Source organism: Sceloporus occidentalis, unplaced genomic scaffold (genome assembly GCF_023333645.1).
Source record: "Sceloporus occidentalis isolate IW3139 unplaced genomic scaffold, rSceOcc1.0.p SCAF_1, whole genome shotgun sequence".
Classification (NCBI taxonomy): Eukaryota; Metazoa; Chordata; class Lepidosauria; order Squamata; family Phrynosomatidae; genus Sceloporus; species Sceloporus occidentalis.
In genome coordinates, this window is record NW_028316981.1 from 170,580,056 (window position 1) to 170,606,606 (window position 26,551).

At 43.0% G+C, this 26,551-nt stretch overlaps 1 protein-coding gene across 8 annotated transcripts in view; it reads right to left on the bottom strand.

Moving 5' to 3' along the window:
- Nucleotides 1–1,151: 1,151 nt before the first annotated feature.
- Nucleotides 1,152–26,551, bottom strand: part of LOC149322723 (E3 ubiquitin-protein ligase DTX3-like) — a 33,394-nt gene continuing 7,994 nt past the window's right edge. For 4 of the 8 annotated variants that reach the window (XM_089482099.1, XM_089482126.1, XM_089482135.1 and 1 more), the window contains 5 exons: nucleotides 22,102–22,176; nucleotides 17,144–17,877; nucleotides 12,184–12,276; nucleotides 10,229–10,446; nucleotides 1,152–5,239 (listed from right to left, as the gene is read on the bottom strand). In XM_089482099.1, the coding sequence (XP_089338225.1) occupies nucleotides 5,164–5,239; nucleotides 10,229–10,446; nucleotides 12,184–12,276; nucleotides 17,144–17,877; nucleotides 22,102–22,114 (1,134 nt within the window). In that variant the 5' untranslated portion in view covers nucleotides 22,115–22,176 and the 3' untranslated portion in view covers nucleotides 1,152–5,163. Of the gene's footprint in view, nucleotides 5,240–10,228; nucleotides 10,447–12,183; nucleotides 12,277–17,143; nucleotides 17,878–22,101; nucleotides 22,177–23,620; nucleotides 23,915–26,551 lie in introns of all 8 variants that reach the window. The other 4 variants (XM_089482107.1, XM_089482118.1, XM_089482153.1 and 1 more) reach the window with 3 other exon arrangements.

Consider the following 26,551-nt stretch of genomic DNA (forward strand, 5'->3'; position numbering starts at 1 on the left):
ATTGAACACATTCTAGCACCCCAGGAACTGATGTTCTCAATGTCATATCCAGGGCTTTATGGTGACTTAGAGCCGAGCTTCACAAGAGGGAAGATTTGTCAAGGGTCTTTCCTTCCGAGTAGAAACTGATGATGTGAACTTTGACAACCTGCACATCTAAATCTCTAGAGATTTTCTCAAAAGACTGGTCTCACGAGATTAGGAGACACTGAGGAAGTAAGAATGCAAGATGAGGATGAGTGGGGCTCCTGGGTGGAAGAACCTGATGGAATCAAATCTTGGAGGGAATGGGTTCAGAGGCTGGTCCTCCTCCTGTGGCTCTGCTGAAGTCAAAGACAATGGATATTTCTCTTTTTGCAGTTGTTTCTCTAGGACCTGTATGGTGTGAGCTCTGGAAGAAGCCTTAGGAGCCTCCTTCAGTGTCAGAGCCAACAGTGATTTATCTTTCATGGAAACTTGAAGAGAGGTTGAAGGGGAAGAGGTTCAAAGGCTGGCTCATACTGAGCCTTCTGGCTATTGCTCCATGGTTGAAAACAGGCATGAGCAGATCGCAAATGAAGCCATATGAAGCAGCTTGTTCTGGAGAACAAGACCTGTAGTCCGGAAGGCACCTTCCCACTGAAGAGTCTTAAGACAGGAAAGTCTGTTATGCCTCACTTGCCTCATAAAAATTGGGCAAACAGTCACAAATCAAACACATCGTCCTTGCCCAGGCAGAGAAGACAACAATATGCACGACTGTCCAAAAACTGGATTTTTGCCCCACAGCCTGAACTGTTGGTAGAGCATAAGCCACAAACAGCAAAAAGACAATCTGATGAATTGCCAAAACACTCAGAAGCTGGATGCATCCACACTGCAGAAATATTCCAATTTGATACCACTTTAACTGTCATGGCTCAATGCCATGGAATACTGGGAATTGTAGTTTGTTGTGGCACCCAAACTTTCTGACAGAGAAGGCTAAAACTCAAAAACTAGTTTCCAGAATTCCAAAACACTGAGCTTTGACAGTTAAAAGTGGTATCAAACTGGATTATTTCTGCAGTGTGGATGTAACCTTCCTAACGATCCTACCATGATGGGAGATGAAAAGGTGCTAGTTTCAGAATGCACAGTTTATATGTATATATGTTATGGGGACAGGGTTACTGCCAAAATGCAGCTCTAGAAAGTTCAGGCAGGCACAAAATGACCTCAAATGGATGAGTCACAGAGATCAGGAAGAACCACCACCACTGAGCATGGGACAGGAAGATCACTCTTACATTTACTCAGAATTAGGTCTTAATATTTTCAAGATGGCCAAATCATCCATAGTATTGTTACTTTACAATACACGTCTACTCAGAAGTTATGTCTCACTGAGTAAAACATGGTTTACTCTCTGGAAAGGGGGTATCAAAAACACTTGATGCAGAGAAGGAAGTTGATGGAAGCTAAAGGAAAATGAAAATTCAGGCAAGTTGTTTGAGATGTTCAAGTATAAAAAAAATGATGAAATTTCCCTTAAATTCCTGTCCTCAACATTTTTTGGCTTAAATTCTTGACATCTCATTACAAGTAAGCCTGTTTCTTCTTGAATTTCAGCAAATAGCTCTTAATTGTGTAAATAAATGATCTGTCAGAATCATGAGGGTTGGAAAGCACAAGGGCTATCCTTGCAGGAACCCAAAACTAAAGCACTCCCCAAAGAAGGCCATCCAACCTGTGTAAAGATCTCCAAGGATGGAGAAGTCCACCAAGAAAGTCTTCATAATGTAATCTGTATTCATTGGGTTTATGTTGTAGTCTCTGGAGCAACAGCAAACAAGTTCTCCTCATCTTGTACATCAGTCGTGTTTACTCTTTGGTCTGGACTTTTTCTGGACTTCAGCTCCCAAAACCCCTAACCACTGGCCAAGCTGACTGAGGCTTCTAGGAACTGAAGTCTAGAACTTATAGAAGACCGAAGTTTGAGAATGACTATTCTACATGACATGTCTTCAGGTTTTTAAAGATGGCTGTCATAGAAACTCTCAGTCTTTTCATCTCCTAGCTAAATATACCCAGCTTCTTTATCTTCACAGGGCCTTTACATAAACCATACACAAAGATGACATAAAGGCAGAATTTGGAGCCTTATGGGCTTAAACAAAACAAAGCTGGGTAATATACAGGAAACTGTAGTGACTTTAAAATGAATGGGTGAAGTGTGACCCCTGACTGCATGTGGCTGTTTTTTGTAGCCCCCAACTGATCCAGACTTCGTAGACTGGCTTTTTTCTAGCCAAAACCTCCAAATGAAAGGTGAATTCCCACTCCTGGAAGCTCCCAGCCCTGGAAATATCACCTATTTTGCACATTTTAACAGAGAAAACTGCAATTTTTCAAAATTGGAACATATGGCCGTTTCAGGGTTTTTGTGTGGGTCCCCTTGCTATAATTTTTGTCAGCCTATGCCAGTCTCCTGAGGGTCCCAGGATCAGAAAATTTGCCCCCAGACTTACTGCAGCTGCCTATCCTTGCTTTTTTTTTTTTTTTTAAATCTTGCTTCAAAATTTTCACTGACTAGGATACAATACTTTAGAAGTAGCTCATATAGAACTACTTTCTCTCCTGGGGCAACAGGTAAGCATCGCCTGCAAGTAAGAAACAATTAACAGTTTACATACTGGGAGGGGACTGTTTTCTCTTTCAGTAAAAGGCTGATGATATACTCGAAATATTAGGGTGTGGAGGTATCAAAGTAAGGCCCACTCCATCATCTTGGCTAAGACATACCACAGTTTGACTCCTCTCCTCTCGGTGCTGTCTCTCACTTCATCTGGCCACTTCACTAATTCTGTAAAATTATTTACCAACGTGTATGTGTATTTGCTCATATTCCTTATGCTTCCCCACCCCCTCTTAAAACCAGCTGTGGGCAAATAATTTTTTGGAAGATTGACACAAAATAATTTGCAAGGTTGGCACAAAAACCACCATAGATGACCCTATGCTTCCTCTCACCTGGTTCAAAATTAAAAAAACAAGCAGACCTGTCACACATACATTCAGAAAGGAAAAAAAAAATCAAGGAGAATTAATGTCATATTTTCAGTTACTCTTTTAAAACAGCAAAGAAAGCCCCTTCGTCCAAACTGTGCACTTGAGGAGAGTTCTCATAAGACAAAGCGAATATCAGAATTCATCTTTGCCAGAGGCGACACGTTTAACAATTAGCCAAGAGAAATTCCCCTCCCACAACTCCCCCAACCACTCAACGAACAAGGTAGGTTCCAGAGTCACAAGCATACAGACCAGCTAAGGCCTGGCTCAGTTCCAAATGATGCTCAAGGTGTCCCGTGTGGAACAGCTGGAATAATTACACAACGGTTGATATGCCTGCACAGAAGATATATACACGAGGCATGGTCCATGGCATTGCTGACCGTTCTTGCCAGACGTGGTGACTGCGTGTGCTAATGTCTGTGACCAGTCAGCAAGCCATTGCCTTCCAAGGTGACCTGGAGGGACAGTCCAGTGTTCCTGATAAGTTCTGCTTGATTCCAGTCTTTGAGATTAACAACATTGTGGATGGGTATACTATCAGATGTCTGGGCAGCTCAAGTGACCAGCAAAGGGGTCTGAGGAGTGGTGAAGGTAGCAGAGAACAAGAGAAGAGGCTGTGTATAAAGGTCTGGACACTGTCACATACTTCACTCTCTCTTCCCAATTCATTCACTATGACTCCACCCACACAAATCCATGCAACCACCTTTTCAGCGGTTTAAGGCAAACTCCAAGCACTGAGCATTCTGTGCCCAAATGACAGCAATTTTGCAAGTGTACTTCACTTTAACTTTATTTCATTTCCAATAGTCTCGTTCTCAATGTGTTTAGAATTCTACAAGCATGACTAAAGTGAGCTAGAGGGCAAGAATGGAATGCAATGAAAATGCACATTGAATTTCACCCTCACTTTACCATACCTTTGAGCAGAAGATAAATCCCCCTGCTAAGGACCCAGGATAAAAGATACAGGGTGATCTAGTGGATATGAAGCAGCATTGTAACTGGGAGACCTAGCTTTTAAAAACCTAACCTTTTTCACAGACACCCTGGGTAAGCCAGCGCTTCCTCTCAAACACACAACAAATGCCTTGCTCATTTACCTCATCAAAAAACCCACAAAACCCATTTGAACCTATCTGCATATATCCACAAACAGGTGTAGACACAAGAGAAGGGAGGTTTCATTTTAAGATAGACAGAGCACCCAAGTAAGAAGTACAGAATGCTCCCTTCTCCCTTCATGTCTTACATCCCTGCAATCCCTCTCCTAGCCTTCTGCCAGTCTTACAAGTCTCCTTGTTTTAAGAGACTGGAGACTGATGGCCAAGAGCCCAGGAAGGTAATGTGGGGAAGCTCCCCTCACTAGCACGCTCAGTTTGAGGTAAACCAAAACAACCCCTCTCGTTTTTGAAATGTGAATGAGGCAGAAATGTGAACAAATAAAAATGGCTTGCCCTTTCATGAGCCTATTTCTGGGCCAAAGAGCCAACCTATTATTATGCAGATAGTAGAATCCTGTATTTAAGTGATATCAGAGCACAGGCAGTGGTTGTCTTATTTTCAAATGCTCTCTCGTTTTTTAAAAAACAAACAAAACTGAATCCTTCCGCCATGTAGTTGTCTAGTACATCAGGGAGAAATATTCAGTGGAGCACTCTCCCTGACGTGCTTGTTTACTGCATGCAGAAAGTTGTTTGTTCCCCTTCTGTTTGAACACAGAGGGTATCATTTGAAATAATAATCCCATCTCACCCAGTACTCTGAGGTTATGTATCCAGAACTCTATCCCACTGTGTGCAGTGTGTAGACTGGCTTGAATTTTTTTTCTTTCTAGAACCAATTCAAAGGCAGGTCTCCAATTCATTAATTCTCTCTCTCTCTCTCTCTCTCTCTCTCTCGCACACACACACACACACACACACTTCCACAGGCCTCTGCACTCCTACTCTTCAGGTAACTGTTTCAACTTGGAATGTCATCTCAACTTGAATGACCAGGCTCTGCACTCTGGATCAAGATCACATCATGAAAGGGTTGACTCTGATAGGTGAGAATGTTCCATCCACAATTGCTGGACTTGGCAGAAAGAACAAGCCATTCCTGGGCATATAGGAGCAGGGAATAAAATCAGTCATTGGTGATACCCTTGGCCCGTAGTTCCTCTTGCACCCGAGCAAGATACGTAGGATCAGGGTAGCCAAACCTGAGAACAAATGGAGATGAAATAACAGATTTAGAGACCAACAGTTTATCTAGTTAGTGGGTTTCACTGTAAAGACTGGTGGCTTTTTAAATATATTTCAGCTAATTCCAGCATTCCTTGGAAGCTTATAATGGACTTCTTGAGGAGGAGATCAGTGGATGACCTTGCCTTAACACCAGTGAGTGTGTCCCTTCAATATCTACTAATTTCTTCACCCCTGTCCCCCCAAAATGTGAGGGGAGTTTAATATATTGTCAACAAACCAAGTGCATGTTGGGGAAAGGGAGCGATGCAATAGCTTCGACCAACAATCTCCGTGAATCAAGTGCACTCCCAGAACCTATGTGTACTGTGCATGGGTTCTTCAGTAGAAAAACTGATACGGTAACTACTTCTAGAGTTTATGTATGTATATGTGTATTATTACACATTATTTACATGTGATTTACATAATGCTTCTCCACAACTGCTGGACTTGCAGACAGAACAAGCCCTTCCTGGGCACATAGGAGCAAGGAATAAGATCAGTCATTGGTAATATCATAAAGTTATCATTTACATAACTTTAAAGTAGATAATGTAATAAATAATAATAAAAATTTTATTTATATACCGCTTTTCTAAAAATCAAAGCAGTTAACAACATGTGCAAATACAATCTAAAACCATCAAAATGCAAAACATCATATAAAACATCAGAACACCAACTACAGCAATAAAACCACATCTCGTGCCAGCTCAACAGTGCTGACGAGGGGGGGAGCACATCGGGAGTCAGGAGTCAGGGGTATGCCTGCTCGAAGAGGTGTGTTTTTAACCCCTTCTTAAATTGGTTCAGTGAGGTGGCCAAGCGGAGCTCATCGGGAAGCGAGTTCCAGAGATTGGGGGCCAAGATAGAGAAGGCCCTCCTGGTGGTAGTAACTAATCTGACCTCCGGAACTCTTAATAATTGCTTCCCGGTTGATCTGAGTGTGCGGGGCGGATTGTATGGAGAGAGGCGGTCCTCCAAGTACCCTGGTCCCAAGCCGTTTAGGGCTTTATAGGTAACAACCAACACCTTGTATTGCGCCTGGAAGCGAATTGGCAGCCAGTGAAGGTCTTTAAGGACCGGTGTTATGTGGCTGGTCCTAGGTGTATTAGTGACCAGTCTTGCTGCCATATTCTGCACCAATTGCAGCTTCCGGGTCTGGTACAAGGGTTGCCCCATGTAGAGCGCATTGCAGAAATCCAATCGAGAGGTTACCAGAGCATGTACTACCGTTTCAAGCCGCTGAGATGTCCAAGAGCACTAACAGGGATATGCTACCCCTGTCCATGCCCAGACAGAGATCATCGACCAGGGAGACCATAGTAGTCTCAACCCCGTAACCCGCCCGAAAGCCGGTTTGAAATGGGTCTAGATAATCCATTTCATCCAAGAACGACTGAAGCTGGATTGCAACTGCCCTCTCAATCACCTTCCCCAAAAATGGCAATAGCGATACTGGCCGATAATTGTTATGCATCAGGGGGTCAAGGGAGGGCTTTTTTAGCAAGGGTTTTACAATGGCCAATTTCAAGCTAGATGGAAATTGCCCATTCCTCAATTATGTATTAATTATACGGTGTAACATGGAAGTTACTATTGTTCCCCCCTGAGCCGCTAGCCATGAGGGGCAGGGATCAAGGGAGCAAGTTGTCTTCCTAACACTTCTAAGGATCTTGTCCACATCATCGGTATCTACAGACTCAAAGTGATCCAGTATAATCGAGTCCACGGAAGCTCTGGATACCTCTACTCTGGTTTCTGCACTAATACTGGCGTCAAGACCTTCCCTTATCCGAGAGGTTTTATCCACGAAGAAGTTGTTAAATTGGTCACAGCAGGCCTTAGATGGTTCTAAAATAGGGTTCAGGACAGGGGGGAGCCGATACTGAGATAGCCAAATATTTCCTATTCCTTGGCTCAGTCATTAATCAAAATGGAGTCTGCAGTCAAGAAACCAGAAGACTAGGACTTGGAAGGGCAGCTATGAAGAAAATAGGTTCATAAATAGGATCAATATAACACTGAATACCAAAGGCAGAATTGTCCATGACACTGTATTTTTAATTTCTATGTACAGTTATGGAGAGTGAAGAAAGCTGATATGAAGAGAACCAACACATTTGAAAAGTGGTGCTGAAGGAGAGTTCAGTTAATATCCTGGACTGCCAAAAAGACCAATAAATTGGTCCTAGAGCTAATCAAGCCTGAACCCTCTCTAGACACCAAGATGTCTAAACTGAGACTGTTATATTTTGGACATCTCATGAGAAGACGTAACTCACTAGAAAAAACAATGCTGCCTGGCAAGATAGAAGGCAGTAGGAAAAGAGGAAGATTCTATTCTGAGTGGATTGACACAATCAAGGGAGCCAAGGCCCTGAGTTTGTAAGACCTGAGCAGGGCTGTTGATGATAGGGTGACTTGGGAGGTCTCTCACTCACCGTATTGTGATGTGCTTTCAAGTAATACCCCTCCATAACTGTCATCCTTCAGCCTGTGAGGGAGTGAACAGGCAGGCTCAGCTCCATCAGGGCTAGCCTGAAGAAGAAGAGCCCTCCCTCCATGATAACTGTCATCCTTCGGCCTGTGAGGGAGTGAACAGGCAGGCCCAGCTCCATCAGGGCTAGCCTGAAGAGGAAAAGCCCTCCCTCCATGATAACTGTCATCCTTCGGCCTGGGAGGGAGTGAACAGGCAGACCCAGCTCCAGCAGGGCTAGCCTGAAGAGAGCCCTCCCTCCAGTCCATCTGCCTTGGTCCAGGCCTCAGAGGGAGAGAAGAACCACTGGACCTTATCCCCTTTCCCACCACCATTCCCTTCTCCTTTTTTGTCATGCCTTTTAGATTGTAAGCCTGAGGGCAGGGAACCGTCTAATTAAAAATAATAATTGTAAGCTGCTCTGATAGCTTTTAGGGATGAAGGGCGGGGTATAAATACCATAAAAAAATAAATAATAAAAATAAATTTATAGTGACCCTAAGGCAAAGCTATCACAGAGTTTTCTGGGACTGAGATTTGCCCAGTCACCCAGTGGGTTTTCATGACCAAGCGGGGGGATTGAACCCTGATCTCCAGACATAGTCCCATGCTCAAACTGCTACACCACATTGGCTTTCCTCTCACTCATAGAGTCGCCATAAATCAAAATTGACTTGGTAGCAGTTAACAATGTTTATTATGTGTATGTTTATGTGTATATGTACTCTCCCTCACACACACAACAGGGGGTGTCCACAGTACATACATGAGGCTGGTTTAATAAAGAGAGCACTAACTTAAAGATATAGGACATCAAACCTGAACTCAGGCAAAAGCTTTTGTGAGCCACATTCTTCTTTAGGTTGAGGAACAGCATGCATATTTAAAGCTAATGTAGAGAAATTGTATGTTCCTACAGAGTTTGCTGGACTACAGTCCCCATTATCTATCACCACTACGTTGTGGTTAAGTGTTTTGGCTGTGTTGATTAGGACTGAAAGAAATATCCCCCTCTGATTTAAGGGAATCAATTCTTAAGAGCCATAGCGGTACCATATGTAAGCATTGGACAAAAACTGGTGTGATGCTGATTCAAATATCCACTACTATGGACCAGTGACTGTCAGCCTGGCCTATTTACAATTTGGTGACAATGATAAAATTGAAAAGACAAAATGGAATGGGAGATCATGATTCCCTGAGCCCTCCAGAACAAGTGAACAAAATCTATAAAGGAATAGTTAGACTTTTCCTTAATTTTAATGTTCTATCACTCCAGATTTGCAACTGTATATTTGAATGGCATCACCGACCCCAATCCCCAGAAGAGAGGAAAATTCCTGTACATGGGAATGATGATAACACAAACAAGGATACAATCTAACATGCAACCTTTTCTTTCCATGTATCTAAAAACTACAACCTCAAGCAGCAACAGTTCAGGAAAAGCCCAGTTTCACATTTATAACATGGATAAAAAGATGTCTTCTATTCCCGAGTAACTGAACTTTATGTGTATCTGTCCTGAACATTAAATAGGAGTAAAAGCACAACAGGTTGCACAGGGAAGCCATTGAAATCCACAAACACCTGGACAATTTCAACAGGAAAGAGGAAACCCTTAAAGTAAACAAGGTTTGGCTACCAGTCCTGAAAGATAGCAAGATAAAGACTCAACAAATGCAAATGAGAAATCTCCCAGCAGACAATGAGCACTATCAAGCAGACACTAATCCTCTTTTGGAGACCCTCCCACCCTGAGGCCTGCCATTAGCAACAGAACAATACACATGCAAGTCACTCCTGCCTTTCCAGGTCACACAATATATGTATACCCAAGTCCTTTCCAGGCAAACATTCTCTGAAGATACCAGCCACAGATGCTGGCGAAACATCAGGAAGAAACTCTTCTAGAACATGGCAACATAGCCTAAAAAACCCACAAAAAACCAGCACTACAGGTTGCGTATCCCTTATCTAGAATTCTGAAACCTGAAATACTCCAAAATCCAAAAGTGTCCACATAGGTGGCTGAGATAGTGACACCTTTGGGGTTTTTTTTATGATTCAGTGTACACAAACTTTGTTTCATGTACAAACACCTCTGCTCCCAAGAATTTTGGATAAGGGAGATTCCACCTGTATTTTATGCAACACCTCCTAGTGTCCCAAAAAGGGAGTAGAGTTATAACCAAATCGGTTCCCAGACCAAACCAGCTTACTCCCATACATGGCTGGACAAAGTGTGGCCCTTCAAATGTTACTGGACTGCAAGTTTAATCAGCCCTAAGATTAGCTGATGGTGAGAAGTGATAGGAACTATAATCCAATAACATATTCCCCATTTCTGTTTAAATAGCATGTTGCTGGTTTTCATAGCACCTCACTAAGCCCCAGGCAGCTTCTAGGGTATTCACTCCCCCTTTATGACCACTGCACCTAGCCCCACCGGGCTTATCTCCCATTCCCCCCAGGCCATCCTTACAGCTGTGGCCCGCCAGTGCAGTTGGTTTTGTGGTGGATATCATTCCAGGTGATGACATTGGCTCGTCCTGTAGTCATGGAGGTGCCAATGGTGAAGGTGAGACGTTGGTCAAAGGCCTTGCGGAACAGAGCCAGCACCTTGTTGCCTTCAGGGCAGTCAGGTAGGTAGGCCACACGAGTGGTTCCTGGGTAGCGGACACCGGGATTGGGATGCTCCACCTGCAAAAGAGGATCAAGGAGTGGCAGGAAGAATCAGTCATTAACCCATCCAAAGGTAAGTGGATTAGAAAATATCTGAGGCATAAAGACAGAAACAGTGCAAGGTGAAACACCTCCCCTAATTTTAATAATTCTGCTTCCCCTAAAGTAGCCTTCCTAAACCCAGTGCCTTCTAGATGTGTTCGAAAACAATTCTCATCATGCCTCGGGCAGCACAAAACAACACATCCAAAGAACACCAGTTTGGGGATGGCTACACTAAGAATTCTCAGTTCTTCACAGAAAATAAGAACAATAACAATGTTGTCATTGGTGTTATTAGTTTTAAGTTATACGTCAGCTTTTAACCAAAACTGGGACTCAATGCAGAGTTTTAAGAAAGCTGAAAACATAGGAGGAAAGAAAGTGAAATAAACCTTAGATTTTTTTTTTTAATTGGGGGAAGAGTGGTAACAAAAAAAAGAACTGAAATGTCAAAAATTACTTGGTTTCAAATCTGTGTCATAATAACAAAAGTGAGGAGACACATATGGTTGCCTTCCTAATTTCTTTCAGGATTATTGGAAATCTAAAGATAATACAGTATGTCTTGGTTAACAATGGACAGTACTATTTGGCACATTTAGGAAATACAGCAATATATATTTTCATTCAAACTACCGTACATACTCAACTATAAGTCAACCTCATGTATAAATAGAGGTCAGATTTTGGGGCCAAAATTATGGATTTTGCCATGACCTGTGGATAGGTAGAGGATAAAACTTTGAATGTGTGTATGTGTGTATGCAGCAAGAGAGACTCTCATCGAGGTTTTTTGCTTCAGCGTTCAGCTTTCGTTTCAGTGAAACTCTTTCTGCTTGGCTCAAGATATAAAGAAACTCTCTCTCTATGGGGAAATCTGAAAGAGCTGCTATCACATTACCATAGTGACCCGTAAATAAGCCAACCTGGGATTTTTGAGGACAATTTTGGGGCATAAATTTTTAGACTTATAGTTGAGTATACACGGTAGCTCACCTGGTTCACGTGCAACAGCATCTCCCTACTCCAAATCTATTTTGTAAGAAAGACCTTGGTAATGATTGTTAAAAACAATAGTTCTAAGAGTCCCCCCCACCTTTTAATTATTATGTTGTATCAAGTTATATGATCATTTTTACTCTAAGAGCAAACCTCACACCTTGTTTTGCCATATGACTTGAACCTGTCATTGATATACAGTGAACAAGGCTTATGGGACTCTCTTACTTTCATTTATTTTACTACCTCCACTGAGATCCATCAACAGGAGCTGGTGCACTTAGAATCCCGACCTAGCTACCGGTCCCAGTAGCAAAATACCATGACATTAAACAGTTTCTAAATGCCGATCCATAGCCAATTCCATGGAACTCCCCCCTTGGCAATCTTAAAACAGAGTAAGTGGCAGAATCTATTACTGCATCAGTTTTGAGTCCCCATTTCTTTTCCCTTTATGGCTTTTCCCTGGAAAGCAGTATCACAGGATTTTCAGACCCTCCCCCATCATTTGGCTTGCTGAGGACCCATCTGTTTCCACTGGCTTCACCCACCCAATTATCTCTTCCCCTCCCCCTTGCTTCTTTTCTCTTTTCTGCATTGGATTGTAACACTGGAGACCAATCTACAGGAGCAAAATCTACAGGAACAAAAAACCCCAACAGAACAGAAATCTCTCAAAAGCAATGGGCTAACTGGACATTGTGTAATGCTTACTCCAATGTGTGTCCAGCTACTGTTCTTCTTGAAAGCTACTGTTCTTCCCTTGCCACACAGCTTGGTTAAGACACAATATCCTTTTTTGCCTGCCTTATAACAGGAATAATAGAATAAAATATCCTCAATAAATCTTAAATGCATTTAAATTTAAATCTTAAATCCATGGCATCTTTAAATGTTTTCCCCAAGGTTTCATATATGCCCTGGGGTCCTGCTCCTGAGCATCATCCAGTACTTTCACATGCAAAGGTAACAATCCTATGCACACTTGCTTGGGAGTAAGTCTTAATACACACTGTGGGACTTATTTATGGTAAACCTTGTTGTGTGCATTTGTTCCACTGAAATCAGGAGGCGGCCAAAAAGGTTAATTCTGTGTGGGCTGTCCCCTTATCCTTTAAAACACAATGTCTACTTCTTGGCAGCCAGTCTTTAAAGAAATAGGAATCCAATATAAAATGCTGCTGAGGGAACACATATCAGTTGCAGATCAAATATTCTGCATGCAGGAAATCCCAGGTCCATGAATGCCCAATGGATGCACTGGATGGCTATCGTAGCTGGTCACAAAATGTTCCTCCTCCATGAATTTGCTTCATGCAACCTACCCTCAGGATCACCTATTCCCCAGAGCAGATTTTCAAGGTGTTCGAAACAGCTGAAGCAACACCTACCCCCACAGCTCTAACAGAAATGCTTCTTCTCTAAGTGATAGAATGGATCCAAGCCATTCCCATAATGAGAGAGAGGGCAATCATTTGATGGCAGAAAGGATATAAAAAGAAAAGGAAAAGTGGCTGGGATCCAAAGAGCTATACATATAGTTTTGCTTGCCTGAGAGGCTAGCACGCTTGAGTTTCTTAAAAAATAGCCTGATTTGCCTACATGGCAAGCCTACCTAAAACTAGGGCAGCTTTCAGAAGCAATTTGCAGTATGGCATATTGGGCCCTATATTTTAAAGTTAAAAATGTATCTTTAAAAGTCCCACTGAGCATCTCTGGATCCTGTTCTTATCTTAGAGTTTAAGGTGACATACATGTTTCCCCCCTCCATTCCCCCCCTCCCCACAGCCACCCTGTGAGGAAGCTGTGATGAGAGATACCAGCTGGCTCTGGGTCAATCAGTGAGCACAGCCATAGAAGGTGGGAGATCTCAACCTGGGCCTCTTCTGTCAAAGTCTGACATTCCAATCATCATTACACTAAACTGGAGCTTTTATAAAACATGTCATGCTTCTTTCCATTTGTCAGTCTCTAAAATATGATAGAACCAAGATAGAGCCAGATGAGGCCACCGTGCCATACACTTCAGGGTTTTATTGACTCAGTTACTCACAGGGAAAAGTGGGATCCCAGGAAAAATGAATTTCATCCAAACAGTGAAATAGCCATATTCCAATTGGTGCTCCCTCATATGTGCTTGACTATAACTACTTTACACCCCAAGCCAGCATTTTGGCATGCTGGCTGTTGATGATGTGTGTGTGTGTGCACGCGCATGTGTAGCTCAACAAATATAAAGGGGGCAAGCAAAAGACTTCTGTTGTTGGTGTGTACCTTCAAGTCATTTCCTACTTATGGTGACCCAATAGCAAATCCATTATTATTATTATTATTAACCTTTATTTATAAAGCGCTGTAAATTTACACAGCACTGTACATACAATCTTTTAGTCAGATGGTTCCCTGCCCTCAGGCTTACAATCTAAAAAGACACGACACAAAAGGAGAAGTGAGTGGCGGTGGGGAATAGGATCAGGTCCAGCAGATCTTCATGGGGTTTTCTTGGCAAGTTTCTTCAGAGTGGCTTTGCCATTGCCATCCTCTGAGGCTGAGAGAGTGTGACTACCCCAAGATCACCCAGTGGGGTTTCCATGTCCAAGCCAGGATTAGAACCCTGGTCTCCCAGAGTCCTACTCCAACGCTCAAACCACTATACTATGCTGGCCCTAAAAGCATGACTAAAGAAGGCTATACTGGAACGATGTGCACAGAGCTAGCCTGAGGCATAGCGGCAAAGCAGCAAATGGCAAATGTCAAGTCAAGATGTACAGTACCCAAGGTTAGCCAGGTTATTGTAGCCCATGAGGCAAATAAAGCCCACAAACACTGCATCACATATCTGGCACTAAAAACACAACAGTAACCAAATAAATACCGTATTTTCCTGTGTATAAGACAACTTTTAAACCCCTTTAAATCTTGGCAAAAGTTGGGGGTTCTTATACGCCAGGTTAAGCTAAGCTTCCTCAGGCCGCAAGAGAGCCTCCGCGGCCCGGCGCATGCACCCGGCCTCCTCCTGGCTTCCAGGACTTCAGAGGCCCGCTGGAGCACGATTGGTCTGCTCCTTCCTTCCCAGGCCTCCAAGGAGGCCGAAAGAGAGCCCCACAGGTCGAGCGCGCTCCAGCGGGCCTCCAAAGGCCTAGAAGCCAGGAGGAGGCCGAGTGCATGCACAGGCCGCAGGACTCTCTTCCGGCCTCCTCGGAGGCCTGGGGAGCCAGGAGGAGGCCGGGTGTGCACTCTGCTCCTTCCTTTCCAGGCCTCCAAGGAGGCCAGAAGAGAGTCCCACGGCCCGCACGCACACCCGGCCTCCTCCTGGCTTCCCAGGCCTCCAATGAGGCTGGAAGAGAGCCCTGTGGCCCGCGTGCCCGCCCGGCCTGTTCCTGCCTTCCCAGGCCTGAGGAGGCCCAGGCCTCCACAGAGGCCGGAAGAGAGCAGCGCAACCTGGTGTGTGCACCTGGCTTGCTCTGCGGCCTGGCGCAATCTCCACCGGCCTCCTCCTGCCTTCCAGGGGTAGTCTTATACGGCGAGAATATATCTAAGTCTATATTTTTACTTGAAAAGTTTGGGGGTCGTCTTATACGCCCTGTCGCCTTATACGCCAGAAAATACGGTAAATAACCATCTGTTGGCTTTTCATGACACCCAGTATCTGCTGCTTGAGGCAGCAACCTCACTGTGTCCAATGGCAAGGCCAGCCTGATGCATCAGCAAAACGAAGACAGGTATGCTGCCATCTTTCTTGTAATGTCAAATGTTTGATTTGGTTACAGGATTGAAGAGAAAAAAAATTACTGCATTTAAAAATCTCACTGTGGTGACCACACTCTAATCAGTCTTTGTGTAACATGCCTCTGGACAGGAAAGGCAGATGCACACTGAGACCTCACCACAAGCATCCTTTGGCAATTCATGACTGTACTTCTCTCTGAAAACCCCATGACAAGATTTATCATCCTGGTGCCTTCCAGATACTCCAGATTACACAGTTCCCACAGGCTCTGACTACTGACTATGCTGACTGGGGTTTATGAGAGTTGTATTCCAAAACATTTTGTGGCTATTAGGTTGCTTTCCCCTGAAATATTAAGAAAAGAAATTGGCATACTACAATGTAAAACATTGGCTTCTGATGCCATATTTTGTTTCAAAAATGCCTCTGGGTTTACTGGCATCCCAGAGGAATTTTTACCCAAAAAAAAAAAAAAAAAGTAGCTGTAGCTCAGTGCTTCATTTTTCACAATATCTAGCCAACCCAGAGTAGAAGTAAAGTAAACGGCAGTAGTGGGAGGGATGGGAGAAGGGTGCTCTCCCTATGGTACTTTGGATGGCTGCCTCTACTGATCATATTCTGGAGAAAAATTCTGAAGAATGTTTTTTCTTCCTGAATGACATGCAATTCTCCCGGGGGGGGGGGGGGGGGGGACACACATTCCATGTCCCCTAAGGGTAGGGCTGCTAAAATGAAAATTAGAGAGATGGTTGTGTAGAAGAGGAGTAAAGACATACAACTGAGCACTAAAGTCAATCATCAAAGTCAAGAGTATTCCCATATACAGATGTGAGAGGTGGACAATGGAAAAAAACGGATAGGAAGAAAATCAACTCATTTGAGATGTGGCGCTGGAGGTGGATGGACAAGATGATAAACAAATGGGTCCTTGAACAGATCAAATCAGAACTCCCCCGGGAAGGACAAGATGACAAAACTGAGGCTATTTTATTTTGGCCACATCACGAGAAGGCATTACTCACTCCAAAATACATTAATGCTTGGAAAAGCGTAAGGCAGTAGAAAAAGAGGAAGAACACACACCAGATGGCAAGACTCAATCAGGGAAGCCATGGGCCTGAATCTACAGGACTTAAACAGACCAGGGACTCTTGGAGATGTCTCATCCACAGAGTTGCAATGAGTCAGGGCGACTCAAGGGTAGTTAACAATAGCAACAAGAAGAGGGATTTCAGCTGGTGCGGCTTATCACCCAACCAGGTAACAAGCAGCGGGACAAAAGGCCTCAGGATACCCAGAACATGGGTTTAGGGGGGGCATAAAAGAGCACTATGGGCCACATGTGGCCCACAGTCTACTTTCCTCACTCATATGCTAGAGAGTATCCTGAGGGGTTCAAAGGGAAGGCCAGAAGTGTTTCTTCTGTGTTGCATGACATTGTGTGCTTTGTTTGCTATAGTATGTTAGCTGCTCTGCTGTCTGTTTCAGTTTTGCCTGGCTACTCAGATGGAGAGTTTATGTGGTGTGTGCTTTACTTGGCTCATCATATCTGTTAGTGCACATATGTTGTAAGTGGCTGTTTTATCATGGGCATGTTCCTGTTAGTATGTGATGTAAGGACTTGTTTTGACTTGTATGAACATTCTCCTAAGCACCACCAGCTCATCTTTTATGAAATGGGCCTTTTAAAAAAAATTGTGGTGGCAAATACATGATTTGGTATTTGGAGCTCAGATTTTCTTTCTGCTTTTTATTTAGGTTCTTAGGAAGTTTTATTATAGCCTCATCAGTCGATATTCTAAAAAATGGCAGGGAAGGGGCTTTTGCCTGGCCGCATACCCCATGACAATGGCAGCCATCCTGAGACAACACCCATGACATTCTCTGAATTCCAAATCTGTTAGACAAAAATACAGAAAGACACAGAAGCTGAAGCCAACTTACCCCTTGTATGCCAGGTGGGAAGACATACTGGATTATGATGGTACCATATTTCTCATAACCAGGGAGAAGCAGACTTGAGTCCTTGGAGACCAGCATGCGCCCATTCTCTGGTTGGTTGCCCACCAGCTGCCCATAGAAGCGGCCACACATCGGGCAGGCTTTCTTGACTTGCAAGGCCCGGGTGATACAGTCCTCGCAGAAGGAGTGCTTGCACTTCTCCAGAGTCTTAATGTTCTGGATCTCCCCTAAGCAGATGGGGCACTGGCTGTCCTGTTCCTCCTCCCCGCCCCGCGAGCAGCTAGCTACCCCTCCGCTCCCACTGACCACTCTGGGCCCGGAGGTTTGCTGCCCTCTGGATATCAAGCCAGCCCCTCGGCGGTGAAGCTCTACTGCCCCATGCTCTCTGTTTTTCTCCATTAAGGCCATGCAGCCCATCAGCTCACTCTGGCGCTGAGCCTTCTTCAGTTCCTTCTCAGTCTCCTTGAGCAGAGCCTTGAGGGCCTTACGGGCCAGGTACAGGCCATTGCTGGGCCCGTGGGCAGGCATGGTGATCTGCAGCACGTAGATCTCAGAGGTTTCACCATCAATCAAGATGCTCACCTTGTTTTCTTCTTTCAGCTTGACCAGCTTGGCAGGGCTTTCCTTGGTCAGAAAGTCCCAGACGTGCTTATTTACCGTGAGCCTATTTTTGGTGGTGCCTCCGCAAGCAGCCATCCTGGATAAAACAAATGATACTGGAAAGGAGGAGGAGGAGGAAAAGAGAGAGTCACACACACACACACACAGAGAGAGAGAGAGAGAGAGAGAGAGAGAGAGAGAGAGAGAGATATGGGGGTGTGAGAGAGGGCAGTCATCAAAGCGACTCCTGGCAGGATTAAAGACAGACACACAAACAGACAGCCACCCACATTCCACCCACTCCATCCTAAGTGGAGAGCTGGCCTGGAATCAAGACTTCCATTGGTCCCGTTTGGAGGAAAAAACTGCTGAGCAAAACATATACCAGAAACCCATTAAGAGATGCTCAGATATTCAAAATGTCTAACTCTTTGTTCAGCTTCAATACATTCATACTGCATAATCCCATGCTAATACAACACCCTTTCAAACTAACAGAAGATTTGAATAATCAGAAAGGGGGGATTTTAACTGCCTAGATACTGGAGACACGGTTAAACTTAACAACTGCAAAGCTTTAGAGGAGGACAGTGTAAAAAGGGAAAGATAGTCCCATGAGTCGTAACCTAATGGAGGGGCCTCTGCTCATCTCTGTTACTAAGTCGAAGAGCCAGCGTTGTCCGAGGACTGCTTTGGTGGTCACGTGGCCAGCATGACAGCACTGAATGTTGTTTACCTTCCCACCGAACTGGTACCTACTTATCTACATGCATTTGCATGCTTTCAAACTGCTAGGCTGGCAGAACCTGAGATGAGTGATGGGAGCTCACCCCACATTCAGCACTTGTGCCTCAAATTGAACCTTCTGGTCTTATAATCGTCAATCTGTATAGTTCAGTTTAGCATCTTAACTACTAAACCACCGCATTCCCTAAATAAATACTCTAAATAACTTCTTAACTATTTTTCCTAAGGGTTAAACTAAATATATGTCCTTCCCCATTGCATGAAAGGTTTTTCAAAATGTAAATGGCAGACCTGGGGGAAAGGGACTGATCTGAGCTACAGAACAACTCTTCCTTTTTTTTTACTTTCTTTTCTTTGATTGATGTATTTCAAATTATATATGTATTTTTATGATGTTTTTACTTGCTGTAATCCTGCTTCGATTATTATTGTTATTAGAGTCTACTGCAGAGTAAAAGCCTGTTGTTATTGCTGTTGACAACTTATGTTGATGTATTATTATTATTATTATTATTTCTATCCCACCTTTTTATAAGATTGAGACTGAAAGCAGTTTACAATGATTAAATAGAGAGTCACAGAGAGAGAGAGAGACCCCCAAATCACCCAGTCATCAACAGCCCCGCTCAAGTTTTGCAAACTCAGGGCTGTGGCTTCCTTGACTGAGAAGGCCTTTGCCCCCTGCCTGCTCTTTGCTTTAGTAGAGAAAGCCCCATTCACACATTATTCTGTCTTTAAGATTTACTTTAATCTTGGGAAGTTATGTGCATTCTTATGGCTTGGGTTAGTTTGTGAGATCACTCAGCCTATATATGTATGACTTTTTCCTGCCTCTTAGTTCTTTTTTTCTCTCTCTTACAAATACACACATTTTTGCATGGAGGAGGCAGGGTAAACACAAAGTTGGTTTGCACAGGCTTGGGAAAGTTTTGGGATGACAAGTCCCAGAATCTCTCAGCCAGCATGGTGAGCAGTTTCCAAGATGTGACGAAGGTCAGACTGCTGTCCATCCAGCTTACTATTATCAGCTCTGACACCAGTTCTCCTGGGACTCATTCAGAAGTCTTTCTGCTATCTAATTCTCTTCAATGATGCCAAGTCAGGAACTGAGCTTGGGATCTTCTACGTGCAGAGCATATCCTGTACTACTAAACTACAACTCCTTCTAAGACAATGGGCCATACCCAGGGCACTGCCAGCATGCCAATTTCTCCAGGAGTTCTAAATGTCGATGCAACTGTAGCCAATGGTGCTGGATTATTGGTGTTAGTCCAACAACCAACATGGTGTAGTGGTTTGAGAGTTGAACTATGACTCTGGAGACTAGAGTTAAATTATTCACTTGGCCAGGGAAGCCCACTGGGTGACCTTGGGTGCATCACACACACTCAGCCCTAGAAAAACTTGTGTTAGGTTTGTCTTAGGGCTACCATAAGTAGGGATGCGGGGTTGGGTAGGGATTAATTTTGTATTTTATTGTATTTTAAATGTATTTTTACTGTTGTAATCCACCCAGATTCTTTGTGATTGGGCAAGTTATAAATAAATTATTATTATTATTATTATTATTATTATTATTATTAAACAACTCAAAAGCACAGGACAACAGCAACAGCCCAACACCATCCGCAATGCTCTGCATTCCCCTATTCTAGATTATCAGTGATGATCAATGAGTCAACTGAATATTTTAAAACAGCAAAAGAGATTGTGTGACATATTCTCTCCCTCGTTCTCTGTCCCTCTCTCTCTCTCTCTCGCACACACACACACATCATGGCAGGATAAATAATGGCTTTAATATTGCAACAAAACTATACAGATTATTAAAACATATACACATTGGATATGATTTTGCATACATACAGTTCTGCAACAAACAGCAGGTCTTTCAAAATAAGAACAGTGCTGTGCACTCCAAGGTTCTCTTTCTGAGACAATGGGCTCAAGATGGAGGATCCTTAAGGGACACTTGGCAATCCCAAACAGAATGTTATAGGGTAATCAGAATCCACCAGCAACCCACGAGGAATAAAGGATTACTTAAAAAGCAGAATTCAAAGCCTTTGGAGAGGCATAGTCTAGGAGAGTAATCCACAGAGCTTTATAGATGGAAGCCTAATTGGGTGGAATGGGTGAGAGGCACACATAACATAACGAAGGCACATCTCAATCCCAAACAGATTTGTTCAGAAGCAAACTGCAGAGAATTTAGTGCAGTTTGTCTCCTTAGTGTTTCACAAATTTCTCATTATGGAGAGGCACTAATTGGAGATGCACCTGGAAAAAGTTTCTTTTCAAAGCTTCAATGCCACCAGGGGGTTTATTTTTAGATCATGTTTTATTGTCCTGTTTTGGAGAGAGCACTTAGGCACACAGGAGTCTTTATTCCTCGAATTAACTCCTTGCAATCTGCCTATCTCACAGCACCATAGTGTGTCCTACCATTATGAGCATTATTACCACAGGACACATCAAGATAGATCTGAGTTTTTTGTTTCAACCACACTGATGTTGCCTAACTCAAAGAGAATGACTGTAACAACAAATTCACTTTTAGCTAAAAGTAGGTAGTTATCCAAGTATCAATGTATGTCTAGGCCTGCAGCACTGAGGGTTCCCTGTTGAGAAGCAAATGGACTTTAAATTTCCAGTACTTTGATAATCTCCTTATTGTGGCATGGCCAGAAGGAGGAAGAACCTGCCTGCAAAAGATATACTCCCCAGCACACCATCTTTACTAAAGACTGAAACAACATGTAGGCATCTGACTAACATCTCCAATTGTTTTTTTCCTCCTGTTTGGTTTGTAACATCTTGCTTGATGAAGAAGTCCATGAAACTTCGAAAGCTTGCAACAAGTATATTCTGCATTTTGGTTGGCTAATAAAGATATCACTGATGGATCTTTGTTAATATCAATGTAAATCCATGCTTCTCAGTCAGGCTCAAAAGAGGGGAGACTTGGAAATTCCTCCTGGACAGAAGGATTTGGAATGGAGGACATAAGAGCTCAAAACAGTCGTATCAATATAAATCCATGCTTCTCAACCATGCTCCAAAGGGAGGACATTCTCTGGAATTCCTTAGAAGGTTGAGATGGATGGATGACATAACTAAGGAAGAGCTAAAAACACTTAGTATCAATGTAAATCCATGCTTCTTAGCCATGCTCCAAAGGGAGGACCCATGGGAATTCCTTCATAAGGTTTGGAATGTAGGGTATGACCAAATAAGAGCTAAAACACTTAATAAAATGTAAATCCTTGCTTCTTAGAAGAGGACATTCAAGGAAAAAAAATGCAAGACATGACCAAATAAGAGCTAAAACACTTAATATCAACGTAAATGCATGCTTCTCAGCCATGCTCCAGAGGGAGGACATTCTCTGGAATTACTCAGAACGTTGAGAAGTATGGAGGCCAAAACCAAGAAAAAGCTAAAAACACTTAAGGGCTCTAATTTTGTGATGCCCACATCCTAGGGAAATGGAGAAACAAGAATTCTTCAGGATTAACTGATACATTGGAGGGGGATGGGATTTTAAAAAGGGAAACCCACCTGTAGAGTAAGCTACGATTGCAGTACCTTACCTGGTGAGCCCATGGGAAAGGCTGAAAGTGAGGACCAGCCAGATGTGGGAGTTCAGCTGAATGATGAATCAGAAACTGCAAATGGGAAAGAAAAGGGTGTGTTAGGTTATGGCTATGCCTAGGGGAAAAGTGCATTATATTTATAGCTGCTAAACCCAAGGTGAAGCTCCACCCAGGAGCATACTTCTTGGAACAATCATATAACACCGGTTCTGAAGTCCCTTCACTGGCTGCCAATTAGTTTCCGGGCAAGATATAAGGTGTTGGTGATGATTACCTTTAAAGCCCTACATGGCTTGGGTCCAGAATACTTAAGGGAATGCCTTCTTCCATACTGTCCATCCCACACATTAAGGTCCTCTGGGATGAATCTACTTCAGCCAAAAAAAAATCTAGGCTAACTTCAGTCACCCAGAGGGCCTTTTCCACTGCTGCTCTGAAGGACTGCCCTGCTGGAGGAGATCCGCCACATTTCCACACTTACAGCCTTTAGAAGGCTCTGAAGACGGATCTCTTGCAGCAGGCCTTCCCAACCTAGTTTCCTCTCCCTGCATACAAATACAACTTTGATTGTGATTTATGTCTCTCTGTCCGCCAATCCCCCCCCCCCCATTTTTAAGCTATTGTATTTTATTGTTTTTTAAATTTTGATTATTTAATATTGTAGTTTTAGAACTGGGATGGGAAGTTGGGAAGGGATTGTTTTCATTTTTATTGTATTTTGGTTGTATTTTTTACTGTTGTAACCCAACAGATTCTTTGTGATTGGGCGGGCTATAAATAAATCTATTATTATTATTATTAATATCATCATCATCTTCCTGGCTTTGAATTTAAGCACAAGCAAAGATCCTGAGGCATACTCCAGAAGGCAAGGCTTTCACCCTTCCCATCCAAACAAATCCTTCCCTCTAGGTTGGTTCATTGTCATGGTGCCATTGTAACCATGCTTACTCTTAAGTGTTCAATGCAATTTACTGCCAAGTAAACGTGTTTTAAGCACTGCAGATTCATTTTCTTCCCCCACCCACTGCCACACCAGGCATTTGGGGTTTGGGATATTTCTGCTTTAAAGAAGGTAGGCGCATGATTTGGAAAAGTGTCTCCCAATATATCTACAGCTCAATCTGATGTAATCCTAACCTTGCTTTCAGATGAGCATGGAGAGATTACATCTGATTTTTAGTTAGGCCTAATAACGTAAAAGTGAGAGCTATCATGGTGTAGTGGTTTGAGTATTGTACTATGATTCTGGAGTTGTTGTTAACCACCCTCGAGTCAGTCCCAACCCATGACGACCCTGTGGATGAGATATTGCCAAGACTCTCTGTCCGCCACCGTCCTTAGTTCCTGCAAAGTCATACCCATGACCTCCTTAATAGAGTCCATCCATCTAGATTGTGGCATTTCTCTTTTTCTACTTCCCCCCACCTTTCCTAGCATTATTGTGTTTTCCAACAAGTCATGCCTTTTCATGATGTATGTCTACTGTATTTCTCATGTGCTTCTCATTATGTACCTGTTTTATCATCTTGGCTTCCATGGAGATTTCTGGCCTGATCTGTTCTAGGATCCATTTGTTGGTCCTTTTGACTGTCCATGGAATCCTCAGCACTGTTCTCCAGCATCACATCTCAAATGAATTGGTTTTCTTCCTATCTTCTTTCTTAACTGTTCAGCTCTAACATCCATACATGGTAATAGGGAATGCAATGACTTGAATTCAATGGCTTGAACTCTGGAGACCAGGATTCAAATCCCCACTCAGCTGTGGAAATCCACTTGGTAACCTTGGCCAAGTCGCTCTCTGAGCCTCAAAGGAAAGCATAGGCAAACATCCTTTGAACAAATCTTGTCAAGAAAACCCTGTGCTAGGCTCATCATGAGCTGGAAATGACTTGAAGGCAAAAAACGTAAGAGGGACAGTTTCACTATCCCTCTCAAGATGGATGGAGTATTATTATTTTCCTGAACTTGGCTCAGGGCTGAAATCCCATGCCAGAATGTAAAACAGTGATATTTTGTTTTATTAGAACATTTCTGGCTAGACCTTCACTGTAGTACTAAGACACTAGTGCTATTTCTTCAGAGCAGGTGTAAGAGCGATCTACTTTACCACTGCTTATCACTTTTTGACCTCCCACACCTGGGAACAGAATAAAGCTTAAGCCTCAGGCACTCAGTTTATACACTAGCCACTAAGCTTAGAAACTCTTTGTAGCCCAGATACCATTTTTTATTGCTGTGAGATCTCCACAGTATTTCCCCTCCAAATCAATCAAATCAATACATGTTTAACTGGCTGAAATGGCGGAAACAGTGTCTGCCTTGGTTCAACTACTGTCCTCTTCTTGTTTTTATTGTAAAATGCTGTGGTTTTCATAACCCAAAGCAAACAAAATCATGAAAAGAGGAGCAGCTCCGTGTAGGTGTCCAATTCTCTTAACAAAATAGCAAAAAATAAAAAAGAGCCACACACATTCATATCTATAGTTGGAAGTGGATTAGCTACAAAGGACATTCTTCACCCTGAGCAAGACCACTTGTTCATCATGGCTAATATGCCACTGGTGAGTTACCACCAGCCCTTAAAACGTAATTAATACTAAGTTGAAGAACTAGATGTTATTGAACTTCAGTACCCAAGAGATCAAACCAGCTCAAATAAGGGCCAGGCATGAAGACTGCTGCAGTCAAACTTTGGGGAGCAAAGTTTCTTTAGCCCTATTACAATTTGGAAACATTACATATTTAAGCCCCTGGTAACAGCCTCCCTCCCAATTACTTTGATGCTGCCTATGTTCTGTTGCATTAGATTACAGTTGGACAATGCACCATTGCCCACATGTTCTTAGACTAGATTACAATTTCTGTCAGTCTTACGCTGCAGAGCTAGTGGTGCTGGATGATGGAAGCTGTAGCCCAACAATTCTGGGTCCCATTTCCTCCAGTTGCACAACATGGAGGAATGAGCAAGTACAGGGGTGACAGTAGCCATTAGTAACACAGAACTAAGATGAGACTGAAGCATTGCCCTACCAACATTTTTTGTTCTAGAATGTAAGATTTCTTACAGGCTCTGAAACTGGGCCAAGCCAAGAGGCAATAACTAATTCAAAAAATCCTATAGCTACATAAGACTTACTTACGGCTTACCTGTGGCTGAATACTTAAGACTTTGGCTGTATCTGCACTGCATAAATAATCTAGTTTGACACGACTTTAACAGCCATGGCTCAATGCTATTGGGATTCTGAGAACTGCACTTTTGTGAGATAGTCTCTGTCAGAGAGCTCTGGTGCCACAATAAACATTGAGCCATGGCAGTTAAAGTGGTGTTGGCCTGGATTATTTCTGCAGTGTCGATGCAACCTTTCCCATAAATATTTATCCAATATTAGTATTTCCAATGTAGCCATTAATGAAGCCATTTCTTGCTCCATCACAATACCCAAGCGAACCTGGAAAGATTACTCTGGAGGACTACAGTTCCCAGTATTTCAGGGCCCTATCACACTACAGTTATAGCACTATATTCCACTTGAACTGCTATGCCAGCTTGTCTCCTGGGGAATTTGGGGGTTTGTAGTTTAGTGAGCTCTCTGGCTGAGAATTCTAAATGGCATCTTCAAACTGCAAATCCCAGAATTCCATACAATGTTGCCACGGCAGTTAAAGTGGTATCATAGTGCTATAACAGTGTAGTGTGATAGGGCATTGATAGTTAGCATAGCCAATTGTCATGATTCTGGTAGCTAGCAAATACCTAAATCACTACTTTTACAGATGTCAGATCACACTACCTTCACCCTTAACCAGGATTTCAAATTGGATATTCAATACCTTTGTCCCTGTACAGATTGCCTTTGAAATTCTTGGATACACCAGCAATTGAGGCTTCCAGCTCAGAAAGGAATGTTTCTCAGCTTACTACTCAGATCAATCTGGATTGCTCCCACAAGCATTTTCTCAAATGTGCTGGATGCACCCCATTTTCCCACTGGATCTATGTATAGTGCCCCATCATGCAGCTACCAAAAATGGACCACAAAACTATTATGTGAGTCTAAAATGTTGGGAACCCCTGTTCTAGAGAATTTGGCTCCTGCCCATGATGGCACAAAGCCCTTCCTGCTCATCATCATCATCACTAAATAAGAAATTATCAGACCCTCACAATTACACAGTTGGATTTCAGTGGAGGGAAATTTCCAAGTAAACCATGTTGAGGTTGGAGTTGTGGGTCATGGATGTCTCAGTAACAAAGCACAGCAAACACATCCTCCATTCCTTGCCTTTGTTCCTCAAAATGGGGTTGGTGGAGGGAGAAATAATGCTTATTTCCTCAAATACTGCAAGAGTGTTTGTCTTTTATATTAATCAGAAAAATTTGCTCAAGAATACCTTTTACTAAGAACAGCGGATTGGGGCACCCTTGCAAAGCCCAAGT